The sequence below is a fragment of the Vombatus ursinus genome, unplaced genomic scaffold (assembly GCF_900497805.2).
Source record: "Vombatus ursinus unplaced genomic scaffold, bare-nosed wombat genome assembly UNPS02015255.1, whole genome shotgun sequence".
Taxonomy (NCBI): Eukaryota; Metazoa; Chordata; class Mammalia; order Diprotodontia; family Vombatidae; genus Vombatus; species Vombatus ursinus.
The window spans coordinates 23,574,614-23,597,564 of NW_020955033.1; the positions used below are offsets into that span (position 1 = coordinate 23,574,614).

The 22,951-nt window shown below is 37.3% G+C and overlaps 1 protein-coding gene across 2 annotated transcripts; it reads right to left on the reverse strand.

Moving 5' to 3' along the window:
• Positions 1–343: 343 nt before the first annotated feature.
• Positions 344–22,951, reverse strand: LOC114031895 (serine/threonine-protein kinase RIO3). 2 transcript variants are annotated; one of them, XM_027847091.1, is made up of 13 exons: positions 22,725–22,951; positions 16,304–16,422; positions 14,954–15,099; positions 14,755–14,862; positions 14,373–14,482; positions 13,574–13,717; positions 12,713–12,840; positions 7,970–8,164; positions 6,705–6,864; positions 5,260–5,340; positions 5,074–5,163; positions 4,479–4,586; positions 344–2,026 (listed from the first exon to the last, which is right to left on the reverse strand). In XM_027847091.1, exons 1-13 carry the CDS (start codon positions 22,785–22,787, stop codon positions 1,919–1,921), a joined length of 1,560 nt encoding a protein of 519 aa, XP_027702892.1. In that variant the 5' UTR covers positions 22,788–22,951; the 3' UTR covers positions 344–1,918. The 2 variants fall into 2 exon arrangements, with proteins under 2 accessions (XP_027702892.1, XP_027702891.1); XM_027847090.1 differs by having other exon boundaries at positions 7,970–8,167; positions 22,725–22,950.

A 22,951-nucleotide genomic window follows, 5' to 3' on the forward strand; every position in this document is an offset into this window, starting at 1 on the left:
TTAAAGATTTTTCTATACTGTGTTTTGTATTAAAGTGGGGTAAAATGGCCTAGTTTCCATTTTCATAGCATGTTCATTTGTGTTTCAGGTCATCATACAACTCCTTGTTTTAGTCAGTTCATTAGGTATTCACTACCTATCTTCCTCTTCTTATGTAAAAATATTTCTTTTCCCTCTGGAGCAGGGGAAAATCTCCTTGTAATTTAATATAAATTATTTCTTTAATAATGAAATATAAATCTGAAGAAACTAGGTGTCAGTTAGCTCCCCTCGTCCCCAATTTTTGTAAACTGGGATTTGAGTTAAAAGTCGTAAGAAGGACCCACACGGAAAAACCACCATCGAATGAATGACTTTTTTTTTTTAATTTTTAAAAAAGAGCACTTTCCACAGCACACTGCAAGAATGTCACACAGCAATGGTTTGCTGCTCTTTGTAAAACAGGGTATGTTATAAAACCAAAAATTTTTAAATGTTAAAGGTTTTCAAAATTAGATAGTTGTCTTAATTTATACAATGCATTAAATAACCAGTCATCTTAAAACCCTTGTCAGAGTACTAAGAACATGTTTCAGAAGTAATGAATTATCTATCAAAGACTGGATCTCTCTAGAATTCAGCAAAAAGCAACACAAAGGATTTCTTTTACTAGGAAGGAAAAAGGAATCATCAGGTTCATTTTTCAAATGTAGTAGAGTTTTTAAGTCTGAATATTTAATTTTTACTTTTTTATTTCAAGAAAAATGTAATTTATGTTAACACAGAACCAATAAGGGTTTTAGAAGGTGTTCCAATTTTACCTAAGTTCTGAGAAAATAGCAAAGATGCAGATAATGAACTTCACTGTCAGCCCAGGCATACAATCGATTTTCTTAGAATCTGAAATTAGTCAGTGCTGAACATTCTGTTGAAACTGAGGTCAAACAGTCTGTCCTGGTTTATGTAAATTGTAGTACCTGGAGTTGCATTCCGCTTTGTTTACTAATATGATTACTTCCAACTGTCTTCCAGTTAGCTTGCTTAGAGCCACTTCAAATAAATGGGTGCCTCTCAACTTCACACAGTTACAATTGAGCAAAGTGTAAAATGTACTGTATTTTTAAAATAAAAATTTCACCACAATATGTAAAACATGGTTAAATCTCAAATTCTGTCATCCCAAGTAATTTAAATTTTAGTTCTAAGGGTAAAATGCAGGTACGTTATCCTTATCAAATTAAGCCTAAAAGTAGAAAAACCAGAAGTTAAGAAATTTGTAAAACATTCAAGTTAAACCTCTTGGATATAATGTGACTTGGAATTATTCAGGAACCTACGATGCTTTGCCTTGAAGAGGTGCGAGTCTGAATCAGATTTTCAATTGTACCAATGGACACACAGCTAATGCCTCTTTCACACAAGTCATTCCAAAACAATTTTCATTCATCACTTTCACTAAGGAAGACCCACATTTCCCTTTAGAACCACGACCAAGTACTTCGTTTGGGGAAGAAAAATTGAGAAAACTGAAAAGAAAAACTGAGAAGAAATTCTGCTAAAACTCTCTTTTTCCAAATATAGCTGTCCTTTCTTCATACTTAGATATGTTACCTAAATTTAAAAAAATATGCACCAAAACACTTATGCCCTGAATCATGCAAAAATCATGTCTACTTCAGCTGCAATAACCTAATGCAGCTGAAGAATTAAATTAGCCCAATCATATAATAAGAGGTAGTGACATTCTATTCTTACAGTGCCAAGCTAAAAACCCCACACATCTGGCACATGGGTCACCAAGGAAAAAAAACACAGAAGCACCATTGTACACTCCTCGTATTTCCTTTTTTGGTATTTCAAGTCACCCACAATTCCACTTGCCACTGGCAGGTGACAATCACCACTGCACCAACACGGTTAGAGGCAGCAAGTGTTGGTGTTATTCATCACATGTTATCGGTGGGTCTCCGTCATCTTTTAAAAATGAAGCAGACTTCCTTCCATTCTTCTGAACGTGATCTTCATTCATCTTCTCCAAAGCTTCTATCTACAAAATTAAAATTTCAAATGTAAAAGAGACTTGTTAAAACACTACATCTGATGTTACAGTTCAAAACTACAAACACTTCAGACAGGCCAGCATTTATGGAGGGCCAATTCCAGCCCATGCCTAATTATAGGATAATAAAGGCAGTAGGGGTGGAGTGGATAATGGACTCAGCACTTCTTAAACTGTGGGGTGCCATCCCGTACGGGGTTGCAAAAAAATCTGGCCATAGTAAAGGGTTTCTGAATGCACAACAATCAAAAATTAATTCAAAATGAAACGCTTCATGAATCCAAGGTGTTTCTGGCAGCTTCTCTCTCTGCAGGTAGACTGGCAGCTGATATTTTGAATATTCACAACCTGTCTTCCAATAAAGAAATAACCAATGCTATTCTACCCAAAAGAGAAATAGCTAAGCTATGCTACCTAACATTTTACATATTTACATTACAACTTATGGGATTTTACAAAAAATAAATTTGCAGAACAATGGTTAATTAAGTTTTCCCCTTAAGAAGATACACCTCTCAATTATCTAGGAGTTGATGAATGAATCTATAGAATATTCATACAAATAGTTCAACTATTTGAAAGCACTCAGTGCTTACTACTAACTAGAAATATTAAGATATCATCTCCCTAACTTACAGCTGACCATTTTTGGCAGAGAACCTGAACTGGTTCTTCCCACACTGACACTCCACCGCCCTATTCCCTGCATTTTCTCTGGCTGTCCCTCATGCCTGAAATTCTTTCCATCCCTCATCTCTGCCTTCTGGCTACCCTGGCTTTCTTTAAGTCTCAGTTAAAATCTCACCTTCTTCAATAAGTCTTTCCTGATCCCTCATAATGCTAGTGTTGCACTGAGATCATCTCCAGTGTATTCTGTCTATCTCATCTGCACATGGTTGTTTGCATGCTGTCTTCCCCATTCGACTGTTTTTACTCTCCTTTATATTCCCAGAACTTAGCACAGTGCCTGGCACAGTAGATGCTTATTAAATGCTTGATTGGATATAAAGAGCATGTAATCTTCTGATATGTCTATAAACTTTGAAACTAGAAAATGTTACTTATACCTGTGATCTATTATGTTGCTTTCAAGTAAGTAGTAAGAGAAACACTGACTATCCACCCTAAAATAAATAAAATGAAGCAGTCGACTAGCTAATCTCTAAGGCTTCTTCTAGTTCTAACTCCTATGAAACCTATGAATAAATGAGGAAAGCTTGAACTAGGGTGATGCCATCAGAAATAGGAAAGGACAGATTTGAAAGCCACAACTACAAAAGAAGAAATGTGTTAGAACTTCCTGTTTGTTAAGGGTTTTAACAGATGGTGGAGGAAGAATGAGTGATAAAGGAGAAGGAGTCGTCAAAGATTCTACTGAAGGTGTGAATCTGTGTTACTGGTGGAACTAGTAGAATACCAAAGTCCTCCCAATGCCTTTCTTTATAGAGGGCAGAAACTGGATTTTTAGGCTTACTCCACTCGGTTTCTGCTGCTCAGCCTAGTTTCAACTCCACAGAACAAGATGCCCCCATGCTGGGTCCCCCAACCTTCCTTCCCCAACTCCCAACCCCTGATTTCCTACCTCCTTTTGTGGGTCATCTTCCCACATTAGACTGTAAGTTCTTTTGAGGGTAGGGATTGTCTTTTTGTGAACTGTATCACCTGCACTTAGCACAGTGCCTGGCACATAGCAGGCACTTAATGCTTATTAGATTAGAACAGAATGACAATTATTTCTAATGGGGAAATCTGGAGGGGTAGCTGGTTTCTGAGGAGAGTTGTTTTAGAAACACAAAGCTTAAAATGCCAGCTACAGCCAAGAAAGTGATTTGGCAGGCAGTTAAAAAGACTGAAAATTAGGGAACAGGGCAAGGGTGGATATGTCCATTTCAATCAATAGCATAAAGATAATAGATTCAGCAGAGGGAAGGGACCATGGGTTATTATTTGACTCAACCTTATGGCTTACTAGAGTGCTAAGCACATGACAGATACACAAACATTTGCTGAACAAAGAGTAGGTGGCTGAAGACTAAGTTTTGAGGGATAAATAATTTAGGGGGCAGAAAGAAGGGAAGGAAGAGGAGGTGAAAGATAAATATAGTATCTTAGAAGCTTTAAGGGAAAAGAGGAAAAGATATTTACCAGTAGCATCAAATATCACTGCCGGCTATGTTTTGGTTATTTTAGTTTCTCAACAGAGCATGTGGGGAAGGAGATTTAAAAAAAAAAATCAAACTTTAGATTTCAGACATCATCTAGTCAAATCCCCTCAGGAGGAAATGAAAATTCAAATTTTGTTACTTGTTAGAGGTCTTGAGGGAGACAAAGTTGAAATTAAAGGACAAAGTGAAGGTTTTAAATTATCTAGGGCCTATAAATATCTGTTCTGCCCTTGTCTATCATGACAAATAATTGCACAGCCATTGAAAACACTCACCTCAGCCAGGAAATCAACTTCATTATCTGCTGTTATGTTTAAGCCTGACACGGCATTGAAGAGGTCTCGTTCACCAAGGGCTTCACTTACCTCTCCTTTCTGAAAAAACTAGAAGACAAAATACAAGGTCAGTCATTGAAATATTAAAATCAATTTTTCCAAGATGAACATGTTGGGTTATAATGTACCTTCGCACTACAACTGTAATAGTAGTGTATTATTCAAGCCATAATATTCCATAAAAATTTAATTTTCTTTAAGCCTTATTTTAAATCTTTTTTCTTTCTCCATCTCTAAAATATTTAATTTGACATGTTACCTCCTTCCATAAACTATAGAACACAAGTTTAACACACAAGAAGACTTTGCTTTTCTTGTTCCTTGTTTGTCTGAATTCAAAACCCGCTCCACTAAATAGTATGACTTTGACTGAACTGACTTATTCAACAACTATCTGAGTCTGTTATCAGGTGGACAGAACTAGTCACTTCACTCCTAGGGCTGTGAGGAAAATATTACCCCTTTTAAAATGCTTTATAATTACATTCGTTATGAACAACACTCTCCTTTAACCCTCCCATCATTTAATTCTCACCTGTGATACATTTCTGCAATCTCGAAACAAGAACTCCAGACCGTGAGGATGGGTTGGCTCCACAGACTGACTAACGTCAATCAACCAGACCTAGTTCAAAGGCAAGGGACAAAGTGATTTACTATCTATATAGGAAGTTTCCATTACAACTGTGCAAATGACATTAATGGACTATGAACTTCTCACCTTTCCAGCGTGCCACAGCATGTTGTACTCACTCAAATCGGCATGGACGAGACTGCACTCCTTATATAACTGCTGCATCATCTGTGGGGGAGGGACAAGCACTTAGGGAAAGGTGTCAAATCAGTTTTGTAACTAAATGGGGGAAAAATAATTCTGATAACACTTTTATGTTCCTATCATCTTGTTGTTCAGTCGTTTTTTGGTCATGTCCCACTCTTCATGATCCCAATTGGGGTTTTCTTGGCACAGATCATGGAGTGTTTGCCATTTCCTTCTTCAGATCATTTAACAAATGAGGAACTGAGGCAAACAGGGTTGAGTGACTTGTCTAGGGTCACATAGCTAGTAAGTGCCTGAGGCCAGATTTGAACTTAGGAAAGAAGATGAGTCTTCCTGACCTGAGACCCAGCACCTCCTATCATCCTACTTTAACATGAAATCCATTTCCCAAGTGTGATAGGTACAATATCCTAAACCCCTACTCCCAACCCCAAGCAAGTTAGGTTAATTTTTCTTTTAAAACTATTGAGACCATCCTCAAGTCTTGATTAGCTCAGGCATCAAAGGCTCAAGCTGTCAACATCCCTCCTGGTCACCTGGGTACAAAGCACCCATAAAAAGTTCCAAGAATTACTTGGTTGGAGGATCCCTTAGGGCAACTCAGGCAAGGGAGCTTTCTTCAGCTGAATCAATTCAGGGCCTCCTCAACACTGTTCCCTGTTGAATATCCTCCTCCTGCTATGGCTAAGTACGACTCCTTCTGTTAACTCTTGAATGATCTCTTGGTGTTTCACTTTGTTCCAGTATTGAACCTACTCTGACAGGTGACTGGTCTAAGCCAAGTTCAGCCCAGGACACCGAGGGAAATGCAAAAACAAAAATGCTCCCCCTCATTATTCAATTAGAAAAGTAACTGATAAAAGAGTGGAGCACTGAAACATATTCTAAATTTTGTTCCCTCTTATCTATCCCCTAGCTAGCCATTTTTAAAAACATATATGTGCCAAGGGGGAAAATCTTTGGTTTTACAAAAAAAATATTTAAAGTACCCCTTCTAAAAGTATCTGCAAAAGCAAAAACATTTTTATGTTTTTAAGCTGTAGCATTTATGGTATAAATAAAGGAATGAGATACTACATTTTTATAAATATACAATAATATTAAATTTTATTTGGTTAAGTTTGGGGGATAGAATGAATACCAAATTATCATATCTCATGTTTCTCTGCTAGTAATTGCTATTGATAGAAAGAAAATATAAAAGCACCCCAGGTATTCATTTATCCAACTATTTAGAAACATACACATCTCTCTATAACTTCAGATATATGAGCAAAAAACTCCTCAAAACTACAGTGTAACATCAGCTTGTTACCTCAAAACCTGAAAATGTAGAAATGTAAAAGGAAGTTTCTTTAAAAATATAAAGGAAAATTTCAACTTACATGGAGGGTTTGATAGTAGGCCTCTTTCATGTCTTCACTACTGAGTTTTACTTCTTTTAGTTTGGGAGCTGGGACTTGATCTTTGCCAATAAAAGACATGACCAAAATGTGTTTCTTAAGCATTACAACTTCTGGGCAAGAGATACCAGCCTTTTGCATTCTGGATATGGGGAAAAAAATCATCAAGGGCAGTTTTTTAAAAGATCAGACAACTATATCTCAGCAAAAATGTATATTAAAAAACAACAACAACAACAACAAAAACCACTTGGGGCAGCTAAGTGGTGCAGTGGATAGAGCACTGGCCCTGGAGTCAGGAGGACTTGAGTTCAAATCCAGCTTCAGACACCTGACACTAGCTGTGTGACTCTGGGCAAGTCACTGAACCCCAACTGCCTCACAAAAACAAAACAAAACAAAAACCAAAAACAAAACACCCCCCCCAAAAAAACCTTTTACTTAGTATTTATCATTTTGTGCCTCATAAATTTCATCTTCTAACTTTTGCATTTAAGTAAATATATACTTCAAAAAGCAAAAACAAGTCACAACATGATGAGAAGTCACCATGAAACATATTTACTTGAGATCTATTATAACTTGTAAACTGTCCTGAGAAGCAGCAGGGTAAAACAGAAAGAACTATCAACAGATAAGGGTCCTCATTCTGGCCCTGGCACAAAACTCGCTGTGTGATCTAACACAGGTCACCGAATCTCTCAGAGCCCTAGTTTTCTTAGCTGTAAAATAAGAGAGTTGGAAACATGATCTCCAAGCTTTCATCTACCTCTAAATTGTTTAGTGAAACATAAATCTGAATTACAAATACAATGAAAATTAAAACTAACAAAATGAAAATATTCTGTCATAAAAGTTTACAAATATTTTGTATTACATCTAACACAAAAGCTTAAGAAAATCTTCAGTATCTAATTTGGTACCAATGTAAATGAAAACAGATTATTTAGCCTGTAGAAAAGTAAGCTGAATTTTAAAAAGTAGCTCAGTGAAAAAAAGGATTTATACATGGGTAAAATGCCCAGTTGCTCTACATTTTCTCAATGCAAGGAGAAAATTTTTTCATTTGGGTTTTGGGAACGTTATAACAAAAAGGAAAACATTTCACTGTGGTATTTAAAAACTCTTGTTGTGACGAGAGATCAAGAAGTTTCCTTATCTAGCAGTCTTTAAATTGACATTCAGGATGCCTAAAACAATGGTGACAGAAACCCAAGATCCCTTTTTGGCCTTTTGATTTTCTGTACCTTGTTAGATTGTGCATTTCTTTTTCTGCCCACATGCGGATGATCTTTCGTGGATTCAATTTACTGAAGCGATCTTTAAACCTGAAATCATCCTTAATGTATTTGTCCCGATTCTTGAATTCATTAAGAGTCGTTTTAAATACCTTTAGGGCACATTCTGCAGGTATAACCTTACTATCTTCTTTCCCATCTTCCCTGCTAATACATAAAGGGCAAAAAAAAGTCAAGTCAGTGCATGTTTCCAGATCCCAAGTAAGGCCTTTTCTAACTGAATATTCTAAGATAAAACAAGTCTTTGAGCAGAACAGAACTTCAAAAGAACACTCCTATTTTGAGAAACTATCAAACCTTTTTTTCCTCAAAAAAGGTCCATAAATCTTCAATCATGAAAACTGTGGTTTTAATAGACAATTTTCAGCTGGATGACAATAATTTTTCAGCAGGACTCAGAAATATAATTTCCCCCTTAATGGTTCTGATAATAAACCCAAGAAACAAATAAATGATATTTTAAAAAGAGGCTAGATTCTCATCTATTTGTAGACTAGGTGTGATAGATATAAAATAAGAGGAAAACAAAATGACCTTTCCAGGTATTTTCCAAGTCTCTGATTATATGAGCAATTCATTATTTGGTATACCTAAAACTGATAATCTGGGCCCCCTCAAGTCCTTTTTCATATTATCATCAGACTGGTAGAGTGGAAGATGCTGTGAACATGTGTATCTTTATTTCAGAATGGCCCAAAGTTTCTCATGACATCTGTGCCAGCAAGTAAGGAAAATGTGGCTTGGGTAAAAGTCCAATCACATGATCAGGTTAAAGGAAAATTCAACTGACTGAAAGCCAGGTGAATCAAATCCTCATTCTCTGTGACTCCTCGGACTAAAAACACTCCCTGGCTACCTCTTCTCTGTATCTATCCCCATTAGAATATAAGCTCCTTGAGGTCAAGGACCAAAACTTACTTTTAAAATTTGTATCCCCAGTGCTTAGCACACTGACACTTGTAGTTAGCTTTTAATATGTTTTTAATCCATTAATGGCTGAATACTCATAACCAAAAAATTATGAGCAATGTCAACCAGAAAGGATTTTCCAATGGTGTGCTAGAAGACTCTGTATTTTGTCCCAAACTGGTCAATTCTTCCATCAGCTACTTGTATAAAGACAAAAGGTGGCATAGAACAATGGCCTTAAAAATATAAAATCTTGCACTTGAGACTGATAATGAACAAAATATGTTTTGAGAGAAGTCATGAAAAGAGTTCCCATGAAAAAGAACTTAGTTGACTACAAGACAGTGTGCCAACAGAGTGACATGGCTGCCAAAAAAGCTTGTTCTATCTCACATTAGCAGAACAAGGGAAGTAACTGTCATGCCTGTCTGCCATGGTAAGACCATGACAGAAGCACTCTGAGCACGACATTTCAAGAGATCACCAGAGAGCCAAGGGTCTGGGAACATGTATGAGAAACTGTTGAAAGAACTGGGAAAGTAAGACTGAATAAATGCCATGAGCAGGTGAAATAAGTAAGGTGGCGATGAGGGCAAGAAGAGAACATGATAGCTGTTGCCTTAAAATATATGTGAAGGCAGTTACCCTACAGGCCTCTAGAAGGGAAAAATTCAAAGTATCACCTTCATGCTTCCCTAATATTGTTCCCTTACCTGAAAGGCCCAATACTTCTGTGTTTTTCCTCTCCATTTTTCTAGTTTTGAGGTCAAATTTCCTCTCCTCTTCCATTAATTCTTCTTCCTCAAGTCCCATAATACTTAAATTCTGTATCACTGGATTCAAAGGTTTTCAGTTTATACTGGGCCTCAAACTCATTCCCTCCAACCATATCAAAATGGTATTGGAAAATGCTTAACAAAATAAATTAAAGTATAATACAGACTGTTAATTTGTGGTTTTCTAAATCAATATGTGATTTTCTAAATCCTCAAAGGGATCTGTTTCTATTGAGTTTGACATCACTGATTTATACCATTTCTTTAATTACACTACACTTGTCTGTCTTAACAATTGTTAAGGTAATTATAGTCATCAGTAAAAAGGGACAAAAGGCTCTGCAGAGCATCTCTTGTAGGACTATAAGCTCCTGGGTGCCACTGGATTTCAGATACCTCAACTCTATCACCCAATTAAACACCCTGTTATACTTAATCTTCTAAAAAGGTTGCCTTGGTAATAGTATCTTTATAATTAACCTTCAAGGGCTAAGCCCATATCTTATCTCTTTTGTATCCTCAATAGCACCTATTGTAGTAATTGCTTTAAAAAAGATTGACTGGGAATATAAACCAGCATGCTCCTTGTGTTTAATTTTCCTCTTCTCTTTAACATGAAAACTAAGTATTCCCTGTCTCTGTTTATACTGAGAAAAGCAATATATTTGGGGCAGGGGAGGGGCAGCAGCCATCTAACAGAATCCTAGTGTATCTTCTCTACCTCTTGCTCTGAGGAACAGTAATCAAATCAACACTACCATTTCCTCCGGAAAGAGACCTCATGGACAGCCCTTTTTTCCCTAGCTTTGTTACTTCCCAAACCGTTAACTCCCTTCCCTGGTTACCATCTCCCTCTGTTATCTCCCCCATTAGAATGAAAGCTTAGTGAGGTGAGAGACCATCTCATTTTTTGTATTGTATACCTAGCACTTAACAGTGTTTGGCATATTGCCAAATACTTAATAAATAATTTTCTTTATTCCTTCATAATGTAAGAATTAACTGACTCTCCATAGTCCATTATTATCAGATAAGTTTTATCTGCCTCGCCTAGGTGTCATACAATTTACAGCCAACTAACTCTTCAAAACTACTCTACTTTTTCCCATACAATAGGGGCAAAAGCATGCTGTAAGCTAATGCATCTCAAAATGAAGGTACTGAAAGTTGATCTACACATATAAAATAGGTCAATATTAGTACCTCCTTCTATCTTTTGCCCTAGCAACACTTTTCCTGGAACAGAACAATGTATACAATGTATACTTTTGCCCCCATTCCCCATCTCAAGAATCACAGAAGCTCTTAGTAGTCACTTTCCCCATTTAGACTCCAGTCCCCTCTATCCCCCAAAAGGAAACCTGGTATTTAGACCAGGATTTATCAGATTTGCAAATCTCTTTGCACCATTTGGCTCATGTGAGGTTTTAGGGTGTATATATATACACATATACACATATATATGTATATATAGCTTAATGAAGTCAGAAAAATTTTCTAGCACAGGTATTATGAACTAAAAGAGTTTTATATGTAACAGAGGCTTTCAAATATTTCTCTTTCCTTCAGTTAAAAAAAGATAGTTTCTTATGAACATTTTATTTAAAAAGGGATTCTTTTACTTTTAAATGCCACTTCAATGCATCATCATAGCATGAAAGTGACCCTGGGGTCTCAAAGGCACTGCCACATTGAGCAAAAATAAGTATTAAAATATACAGAGTACAGCTTTATAAATAACTAACACTATAAGGGGGAACAAGGTGTCCTTGACCCATACAGTCTCTCTTGAGATTTTTTTTTTTTAGGATATTTTGCTTATTAGTTATTTATGAAGCACCTATTAAATCTCAGGCATTGTAATAGGGGGTAGACAGAGGGGAAGATTTGGAGTGATTCTTAATGGAAGCCAGAGAAGCTAAGAAGGGGAGGTGAGCAAGGAGAACATTCTAGGCAAAGAGGAAAATGAGTACAAGAAAGGAAGAAAAGAGGTAATATATCATTTGTAAGGAAAAGGAAGTAGGCCAAAGTGGTTGGATCATAGACTATGGGGAAATGAGTAAAGTGTAAGAATACTGGAAAGATAGGAAGGAGTCAGATTGTGAAGAGCTTTAAATACCAAACAGAGAATTTTGTATTTGACTGTGGGGAGTTGAAGGGTCTCAGAATTCATTTTAGGGGCAACTGTAAGTTAAATAACCTTTTGTGGACTGGTCTGGAAAACTAACCATCGTTTATTGATTCCTCTAACCTTTGTTTCAGAGGCTTTCCCTAATATGACAGGAGAAGCACAGGCACACTGGAAAGCGGTTGTATGTCAATCCATCAATCAATAAACAAGGATTCATTAAGTGATCATTAAGTTGTTGGGGATAAAAGTACAAATAAAGAAATACATTCTAATGGAGGAGGCTATGAGGGGGTGTATACACACACATATATGATTTATACATATATGGTTTATATATAATTGGTATATATAAACATATGGTATATATGAATATATGGTATGTATACCACAAATATAAAAATAACAAATTCAAATACATTAATCAGTAGTTAAATATAAGACAGTTTGGGAAGGAGGAAATCAGTAGTAGTGAGGGTCAGAAAAGGCTTCATACAGAAGATGGTACTTGAGTTGTGTCTTAAAGGAAGAAAAATATTCTATGAGATGGGTATCTATTCTAGGGATGTGGGGCTGCCAGTGAAAAAGCACAGAGACTGGGATGCAATGTCATGTGTAAGGAAAAGGAAGAAGGAGAGTTTGGTTGGATCAAACGAAGAACGGGGTTGGGAGTTTTCCCTCTCTGACAACTTCAGTTTTTTGGATAACAGATAATTTGAAGTACAAATTAGTAAAAATTGTTTGGAGTGAAAGCCATTCATTCATTCCTTTCAGTTCATCAAACAACACAAAGAAGTTTTATTTGTAAGATGAATGAAATAAAGCAGTTCCTGATCTTTCATGTGTTAAAAAAAAAAAAAGAATATTTTGCTTATTTACCTCCCTCCATATGCATGAAAGACAACAGATTCCTTTCCTGTACTAATACAGCCAGTGATTGTCTCCAGCATTCCAGAATTGACCATCTTGTACATAAGTAAACGTGTTTTAGGATCTACTGCTTTTTCCTGTAAAAATAAAGAATTACACATGCAAAAGATTACTCAACCATACGCCCCCAAAGTGGAAATATTTTCATACTCTTTCAAGTATGATTAGGTTTTTCTCTCTCCCACATTCTGACAACAGGTTTGGTCATTTAATTTTCTTGCTACTTAAATGTATCTCTAATGTAACTCATATGTACTACTAAAGTTTGATTATAAATATAAAAAGAGTTAAATAAAATTAATCTTTTTTTGAATGAAAAAATCCTGAAATATTCATCAGTATATAGACTATATGTTTTACTTTAATACTGAACATGTAAAAATTACAGTAAATTAGGAAATAATAATCTAGAAAGTTAAGTGCTTTTTAAAAATTATTTGCAGTTTTGATTTGAAAGGCCCAATCTTGTTAAAAAAAATTTTTGGTCCAGTCCTTTGATTTCATTCACAGAGGAACACTAAGAGAGCAAAGTCCCTTTACCAATTCAAATTGCCACCAGCTCTGCAATGCAGAGTCTTAGAGTTGCCTGGGGCATTGAAAAGTTAAGTGACTTGCCCAGGTTCACACAGTCATTCTGTGTCAGAGGCAGGAAATGAAGCCAGGTCTTCCTGACTCAAGAGACAGCGTATCTATGATATGCTGCCTCTCCTGTTAAAAGATATTACCAAAAAAAGTAAATATTCTAAAACCAAAGTGAAGTGTTTAGGCTATGTCTTTTCACCAAGGACACAAGAATTTGAGAACGCTTACTGCTGTAGAATGTTCCTTTTTCTCATGGACACGGGCACTCCGACGTTCCTCAGAGTAAGCATGTTGTTTTAAAGCGTTGAAGACCTGATTTGGTAGTTTTAAATCCATCCCAATTCCATCTCCTACCTGGAACCCAGGTGCAAACTACCAATGAAAATTTAAGATGTTATTATTGTTATGCTACAATATAAAGGATTACTAAGGTTCAGCCCTAAATACTAAGAACTTAAAACGTGATAGAAGATCTAAATAATGCAAACATTTCTTATATTTTTTTATTTCTAGGTTTTCCTATATTTCCTTGGTACTAGGGTTTACAAGACATTAGAACCCATAAATATTACACACAAAAAAACTAATATTCACTTACTACCAACTATAATAATTCTTTTCAGAAAACCAAAGTGACCAACTGTAGCATTTTTCACACTAAGATGAAACTGGTTTTCAAACTGAAAAGCTTAAGGTATAGAATTATCTACCAAGATACTTGTGATCCCTGAGTTTAAGCAATAAATGTATCATTTTGATCTAAAGTTCCCTGAAATTCTCATTTGCATTCAAGTTTTTGCAAAAGTTTCTTCTGTCAACTGAAGTGTTTTTTTTTAAATAAAAATTAAACGTTTCCCGTAAGTATTCTATATTTCTTCTTATTCAATTAAACATGCTTTTAGAACATGGCACTTTTTTGATGGCCTGAGAGCTAAGAATGGCTTTTACATTTTTAAATACAAGTGACCTGGAGACCATAGTCTTATGACCCATGTTCTAGAAGGCAGACACATATTCAATAACTTACATTTTCCATTCGTGCTGTATTCTTTCTTCCACACACTACTTCATCATGTTTGGTGGTAATATCTTTTCCTTTTCCAATAAAACCCTTTTTGGGAGTAGGAACAGGTTTAGCTATAGGTGACCAAGGCAAGGGAAACAAATAATGAACAATAACCTGAAATATTCAATATTTTAAATCTAAAAGACAGGTAAACTAAATGGTGAATTTTCAGTCACTCATTTCTAGTTCATGAATCCAGTGACAAAACAGAAAATGGAAAATAGCTGAAAAAAAAAAGAGAGCGAGAAAGAACGTAAGAAGTGAAAAAGAGGTCTCTCCCTCCTCCCTCTTCACTGATGATCTTCCACCCTCAACATACACAAAGCGAATATAAACCTGGTACCTGCTCTGTAGGGATCATGGCGAGTGTCCTGCCAGTCAACTTCATCTTCAGAGCTATCACTGTCCTCATAAGGATGCACCATTCGATAATTTTCAAAGGAAATGGAAACTTAAAAGACATAAAACATTTGAAGATTTATTTAGTAAAATGTTATACACATTTTCTACCAGCCAATGGAGTTCATACAACAGAACAGTACCTTTGCTATCTCCATTGAATTTCTTTTCTTCACGCCGAAGTTGGGCATCATATTCCCTGTCAAACTCCATCTGCAGCATCTGAGCCAGCATTAGATCACTAGAAGTATCAATATTTTCTCCAGTAACAAAAGGTCCTTCAGCAACACTATCCGAAATAAGAAAATATAAAACTCATAAAATCCTTTAAGTACAAAGATGATTCAATGTCCTCAGGAAAACCATTTTCCAGGACATAGTTAGCAATGGTGAAAGGGTAAATCCAACTACTAAATACAGCTATCCTTTCCACATCACAGGGGTTAGGGGTGCAGCACCCCTGTGATCTGGAAAATTCATGTAAAAATTTTTGGCCCTCCCTTCCTCCCAGAGAAGAAGTCTGAATTTTTTCTTTTATGGGGTGTTTACAGTACCTCATTATAAAATTTGGGTTGATATTATATTATACATATATTTTATGCATTTCTGAATTTCTAAACTTTTCGTCATCTGCTGGCCTTGATGTGTTTGTTGTCTGCGGCTTCTGCAAAACTCACAAAAAAATTCCCATTTAATTTCTTATGCCAACCTGCAACATAATGAAACCACTATGGAGAAAGTCAAGATGTGGAAGGGATGACTGTAGTACCCCTCTCAGTTCCCCCTGTGACCAATGATATAACATTTAAGAGATGGTTGGTCAGTTTGGGAGTGGAATGATGGAACAAAAAGCAAAATGGCCCATATGGAAATCCAAAGAAATGATAGCTTCACTAGTCTCCTACTCACAAAGGGAAACAATGAGAAATAGATTCACTACACATATTTTGGCCATAATTTGGCTCTACTTCACTATCCAGTATCTAAAACTGCTTTTTAGAAAAAGAAGCTCAGGGCAGCTAGGTGGTGCAGTGGATAGAGTACTGGCCCTGAAGTCAGGAGGACCTGAGTTCAAATCTAGCCTCAGACCAAACACTTGACACTTACTAGCTGTGTGACCTTGGGCAAGTCACTTAACCTCAATTGCCTAAAAAGAAAAAAAAAGGAAAGAAAGAAAAAGCAGCTCATTTTGCTCAATAAGATAAAGTCTAAAAAGAATTGTTTATATAGTCATAGATTTAGAGCTAGAAGGCATACAGGCACACGTGCTTACATGTAGTCCAACTCTTTCATTTTATAGATGAAGGAGCTGAGGCCCCCCAAAGTGGCTTTGCTCAGTGCTTAGAATGGTGCTTGACACATAATAAGCATTTAATAAATGCTGGCTTACTTTCTAAGTTTACATAGGTAGAAGGGTAGAGCAAGAATGTGAACCTAGGTCCTTTAACAATTATATCACTAGAAAATTAGGGTTCTTGGCAAATTATACTTACGAAACAGCTTCTGGAAAAGCGGCAGCTTCATCTTCTAATTGTAGCTCTTTAGCTAATTGTTCACTCATTACATCAGCCAAGGAACAAGATATTGTGTTTTGAGGGGTGCCCCAAGGACACTATAAGACAAATGAAAATTTAATTATATTTCACAATTTATAACTTAGCTTTTGTTTCTATATCATAGCATGCTTTACCAAGTAACACCAAATGTAGATTTATATCTTACAGATTGAAGAATATTCACATTTAGTAAGATAACTTCTGAAATTAAACACCTGAGTCCAAAAGCAAAATATTGTCTCTTAAAAATCAATTACAAGGTAGAAATAGTACATAATGTAATCCCTGCGACTGAGGAGTCTGATGCTAGTGGAACACTTGAACCCCAGAGTTCTGAGCTCCAGTGGACTATGCCAATTGAGTGTTTTCACTAAATCCACTACCAATATGAACAGAGGGACCACCCAACTCCCAAAAGTGGCCCAGGTTGGAAACATCAACAGGTCAAAGCTCCTGTGCCAATAGACATAGAGACTGGAGTACTTGAGGGGCTAATGCACTTCCAGACTGAGCAAAATAGGGAGACCCAGTCTCAAATCAATTATAACATTCAGGAAAAAAGAAGAAGGCCAAATATGGTAAACAAATACATATTATTGCAAGAGCTCTTCAAAAAGGGACCCTTGCAGTTCTTGACAGCTGTACCATCAGTGTGCTCTCATTTCCCACCTGCTCCTTTGGACTTGGCTCTGCTCCCAGGAACGTCATCATCAGGAATCTTATCATTCTGTGAGAGTGTATCACCTCATTAACACCCTGAGTACCCTCTTCCTCTCTGACTGGGCTCTGTGGAACAAAGAGCTCCTCCCCAAACCTCCACGTAAAGGGGGAACCCAAGTCAACCATCTCTTCATTTCTGACCTGGCTAAGCAGCTCTGGACAGATACCTTCCTCCTCCAATCCTTCCTTTTGGCTTCCTTTGCATACTGTCCTTTCCCTATTAAATTGTAAGCTCCTTGGGGGCAGACACTGTCTTTCCTTTTTCCTCCATATTTGTATCCCCCAGTGCTTAGCATAGTGTCTGGCACATATTAAGCACTTAATAAATGTAACTGACTGATATGCCCATTTTTCCTTAGAAGCCTAAATTTACCACTCCAATTTCTACTCATTATTCTTAATTCCACCCTTTGAGGCCAAGTAGAGCAAGTCTAATACTCATTCTATATAACAGCCCTTCAAACACTTAAAAGTTCTTTATCTTCAATCATTACCTGCACTCCCCCCTCCAATTCTCACCCCTTAATTCCTCTCTTATCTAGGCTAAGCATGACCATTTCCTTCAACCAGTCCTCTTATAGAATGATTTTGAGCCCTTTAACCTCTTAGTCACCCTTTCCTGGCCACTTTCCAATACATCAATGTTTTTCCTAAAATATGGCATCCAGCCATAACTGAACAGAACACTCCAGATAGAGTGTGACTAGAACAAAGTAGAGAGGGACTATTACTTCCTGTAGTAAGTAAAAATAGTGGACTTGAAGACAAGAAAACCCAAGTTCAAATTCTGCCTCTTAATGACACTTAATGGGCAAGTCATTTGACCTCAACATATCTCAGTTTCCTCATCTATAATTACTCTGTGCCTACCTCCCAGGGTTGTCGTGAGAATCAAATGAAATAATGTATGTACGGCTCTTTGCAAATCTTGAAGCACTATATAAGTGCTAATTATTATTATTATTATTGCTATTGTCACTGCTACTGCTATACTCCTCCTTCCCACTCCCAGATAACCTTGTCTCTCTTTAATGCAGCCTAAGATCATGTTAGCTTTTCTGGCTGTCTTAATCACTTTTAACTCATTCTGAGCCTCAAGCCTACTAAGATCTTTTTCAGACAAACTGCTATCCTGATATATTTCCTCCATCCCTACTCAATACCATTTTATTATATTCTGGCCAGTATGGTAGCTTGTCAAAACCTTTTTGGATCCTGACTCTAATGTAGGGGTTCTTAAGCTACAGTCCATAGACCTGAATTGATTTCAAAGGGCCTATGAACCAGAATGGAAAAAAAGATTACACTTTCATTTTCACCAATTTCTAACCAAAATTTAGTATTTCCTCTAATTATGAATGTAGGCAAAAAACATGATTACAAGAAGTGGTCGATAGCTTCACTATACTACCAAAAAGGTCTGTGATACACAAAAAGGTTAAGAACCCTTAATTTAATGTGCCATCTGAACAACTGATAAATTTATTCAAGTATATAAATACATATATGTGTACATATATAAAATCAGTCAAGTTGTTGCCTTGAGCTCTTTATGTCCCAAACTAAACTTATCTTTCCTAGCCTCTGCCCCTGTAATTGGCTCTTCATATTTGAAACTCTAGAGTGAATCACCTCTGACACCCTGGAAGTGATCTAACTAACTCTGGATCTAACTTAAGCATTTTCTTAACTTCAATAATCTTAAGAGAATCCCATGCCCATCAATTGGGACACAGCTCAAGAAGCTGCATAATGGAATATTATTGTGCTATAAGAAATGACAAGTAGGATGATTTCAGAAAAACCTGGAAAGACTTGCATGACCTGATGCACAATGAAGTGAACAGAACCAGAATGCTGTATACAGTAACAGCAACTGTCAACGACTTAGCTACTCTCAGCAATACAATGATCCAAGACAATCCCAAAGGTTAATGATGAAGCATATTATCTGCCTCCAGAGAACGAACTGATATTGACCGAATACAGACTGACGCATGCTATTTTTCACTCTTTCATTTTTTTCTTTTATTCTAGCCTTGTTGTACAAATTGACTAATATGGAAATGAACTGCACATGTATAACCTACATCTGATTGCTTACTGTTTGGGGAAGGGGGGAGGAAGGAAGGGATGGAGTTTGGAACTCAAAACTTTAAATAAAAATGTAAAAAAAAAAATTAAAAAAAAAAGAGAGAATCCCAGCTCTTTCTGAAAGGATCTCAGGCTCCCCTGCCTTTGGCACTAGGGTTTTCACCTTTAAGACTGTGCTGATCTCTAAGCCCAGGCCCATCTAGCCTTCTGCCCTGCTGCTGATATCCTGCTTCTTCTCACCTGAACTAGCATAGTCCAAACTAAGCCTCCAGGAGCTATGTTTCAAATCTCCATAGACAATTCTACACACACCATCCAACTATCCCCCCAGGTCACCTTGCCATCTGCTTCTGACCTGCTCTCCTCAGCCAGGTCAGCATTCCTTTTCTCATTACTCATGTTGACACATACTTATGTACAATCTGTTAATATTTTCTTAATAATATATGTCATCTTTGTTCTTTCTCCATCACAACCACTTAGTACATAATAGTCCCTCATGATTAGATGACAGTCTCATTGCTGGTCTAGTTGCTATTCTTTCCCCTTTCCAACATGCTCTTCATACCCACCACCAAGATTAATATTCAAAAACTAGCAATTTTATTAGATATAGATCCCCTGCAATTCTATGTACTACCTAAGTATGTGTCAACAATTTAATGCAAATATTATAAAATAGTATAGAGATGATTTAGTGGAATTGCCAGACTGGTCCAAGGCAATGTTTGTTTTTGACATTCTTCCACATTCATTTTCTCTCTTCTGGTGCTCTCAGAATTTCTAGGAATTCATTTCTCTCATTCTTACAATTAGCCAACTATCAACTAATTCTGTTCAGGAATAATCAAGACATTAGCTTATAGACCCAAAGAGGGGTATAGACATTTTTAAGGGGACTTGGGACATCACCATAGGCCAGGGATGGGCCTATGGGATCAAATTTAAACTCAAACTAGCATTCAAAGTCATCCACAACTTGACTTCCTCCTACCTTTCCAAGTTTATCTAATAATACCAATATGTCTACAATGTGCTACTTCTTTTTAGTCCCTCACTTCCTTCAAAGCTCAGTTCAAACACCACCTCCTGTGCATGAGGTCTTTCCTGATCTCCCTCTCCCCATCCTGTTAGTGCTTCTCTCCCAAAATTACTTTGTATAAACTCGTACAAATGTACGTACTCCCTGTTTTCCACAACTGAATGTAAGCTGGAGACCAACGGCTGTAAAAGATTTGCTTCTGGACTCCTAGTGCCGGGCCCATAAAAGTTATTTAAATAAATACATGATTTAGTGAATATTCTCCAAAAATCTCTCTAACAACTAAGATTACTGCTTCGTTGTTTCTAAATTTAATAAACACATTCCTACCATTAAGCATAAAGTTTCTTACTAAGAAATATTCTTCCTATTCATTAAAGGGCAAGGGTTATATCTTACTGTGTACCTTTCATCTTTTACCCTACTACCTAAGCACTCAAACAGCCAGACTAAAATGTAATTTTGTAGATGTGACCACAGACAAATCCAAATACATCATCTCCACCCATTTAATACAGCTTATAAAAATATTTTCTCTAAAAATTAGAGCAAATTTTGTCTTTCTTCACATTCTTTGTCAGCTTCATTACAGCAATTGTCTGGCTTAACTAGTATTTATTAACACTACTATACTCGGATTATTTTTAAATTGAGTAACTCATCAAAAGAAATACACAAAATTAATTAACACACTTAACCTTAAGCAGAGATTAAGCAACAAAGGAACTTCTGTTGGGGGGAGAGGTGGGGGAAAGAGCCTGCTTTTCTGAATTACTTTCAGGAAAACCCTCCATCACAATTTTTCATTTTATCTCTTACTGTCCCCATCTTCTCCACAGCTATCTTGCTGGCTTGGGTACCTTTCCTTTCCTCTAGCTCACCAGGTCTGGAATTATAAAAAAATCAATTCCGCCAGAGTTCCTGGCTTGAGGTGTGTCAATATACTCTCTAGGGCTCACCTCACCATCCCTGTAACTTTCTGGACCAAAATGCCCTTCTTTGGATCCTACTTCCCTACCTGTGTTGTGCCCCACCCACATAGGGGAGTCAATAACACCCAGTAACATAAAGCTTCACTTTGAAAAGCAGGAACCCTCTGGTTTTGATTTGTATCTCAATTTCTTGGCAGGAAGCAATGGGCTGCTTAATAAGCTGTAAGTGCTTTTTCAGTCATTCATTCATGCTCATACATAATACTGTGGGATAATACTTCTTTCTTCCAAACACAGGAAAGTATGTTTTACGTCAATTCAATATTTGAAAGGATTAAGTGTTTAATTTTTCTTTGTATTATTTAAAGACTTTAAGTGCTTTCCTGAAAAATGTAAAGTCATGAGAGACTAAAAATACCATCTAGTATCTCTTCTATACTACTAGTGGCCTTGATGAATAGGTCCAGATACCTAATGTAAAACTCACTCTATCAGTCAGCAAACAAAAAAACTCACTAACATGGTTCAGATGAAGCTAAGGTGATTCTTGTTACTTTAAAAAAAACTTCTATAGTCATTTAAATGAATACAAACTTATTTTCTTTAAATTCACCTGTAGCTAAATGTTGTTGGTTTTTTTTCACCAAATTATTCCTTCCTTTTAGGAAGATATGTAACCTAAAGTCCCATATAAGATCCTCTAAGCGATCACGAACTCAAAGTAAATAAAAGCAACTTTTGAAACCAGAACTTTTATCTCTTCACCTATTTGTTGGCAACAAAATCAGTAAACTAAAACACACACACACACACATCACAACCTATATGAGGACAGAAAGAAATGGTGATTCATTCTCCTATACAATGATTCATTCTGGGTTTGTTTAATAACCCTGTTTGACAACGGATCATGAAAAGAGAAAATGTGAAATGTTAAGTATTAGGTTTCAGCTCATAAGTAGACGACTCACATTGAAAACTAAGAAAACATCAGTACTTCTTTGGCCCTGGATGGGGAAAGCCTAGTGCTACCTTTACCACGTCGACGTTTAAAAAGAATTGTGAAGGGCCCCTTACGCTTGCTGGGAGGGAGGCAGGAAGAATTCTAGCAATCACTGGCCACTACAAACATCAGACCGCCAACCCTCGGGAGAGCTGGTCTATAATTACCAACGTTTCCAGCTCCTTTCTCAAAACGACACAATGGAGGGGGAAGCGATTACGGAGAGCTTCAAAAAGGGAAAGAGTTGGGAAGGCCCAGAAGCCAACGCTCCGCAGTTTCGAGGAGAGAAAAAAGCCTCCCCATTACAGGCACACGAGGATCTCGGGCAATCGCGGTTTTCTCTTCTCACTCCAGCTCATCTCCGCCCCCCTCCCCAGATCTCCGTCCCGACGGGGAAGCCCCTCCCCCATTAGCCTCTCCTCCTTTTCTAAGAACCAAGGACTCCCTCACATCTTCGCCTGAGGGAAGACTTCCGATTCAGGGTCTCTGAGACTCGAAGGAGGGGCTGCTGTTTCTGGGAGGGTCGTCGCCACCATCCCCAGGCTGCTAACCCTCCCCGCCCCTCACCTTGTTAGGCCCCCAAGCCGACCCTGGCCTGGGCTCAGGAGTGGTGACACCGACTAGATCCATCTGCAGGGGATGCAGGTACAGAGAAGCAAGCGGCAGAGAGAGCGAGCACCGTAGAGATCTAGGACGAGGAGGCGGAGACAGCGGCGAGACCCGGTCAAGTCAGCGGCAGCGGGAGCCGGAGGCTGAGGTGACAGATGGCGACGGCGGAGTCCGGAACTGAACCT

Excerpts from the sequence above, each read along its gene's own strand:
- LOC114031895 (XM_027847090.1), bottom strand. The coding sequence starts at position 22,787 with ATGGATCTAGTCGGTGTCACCACTCCTGAGCCCAGGCCAGGGTCGGCT. Across the intron at positions 14,863-14,953 it reads ATTCAATGGAGATAGCAAAG|TTTCCATTTCCTTTGAAAAT; the intron begins GTACTGTTCTGT and ends ATGTCTTTTAAG. Across the intron at positions 5,164-5,259 it reads TGCTGTGGCACGCTGGAAAG|GTCTGGTTGATTGACGTTAG; the intron begins GTGAGAAGTTCA and ends CCTTTGAACTAG.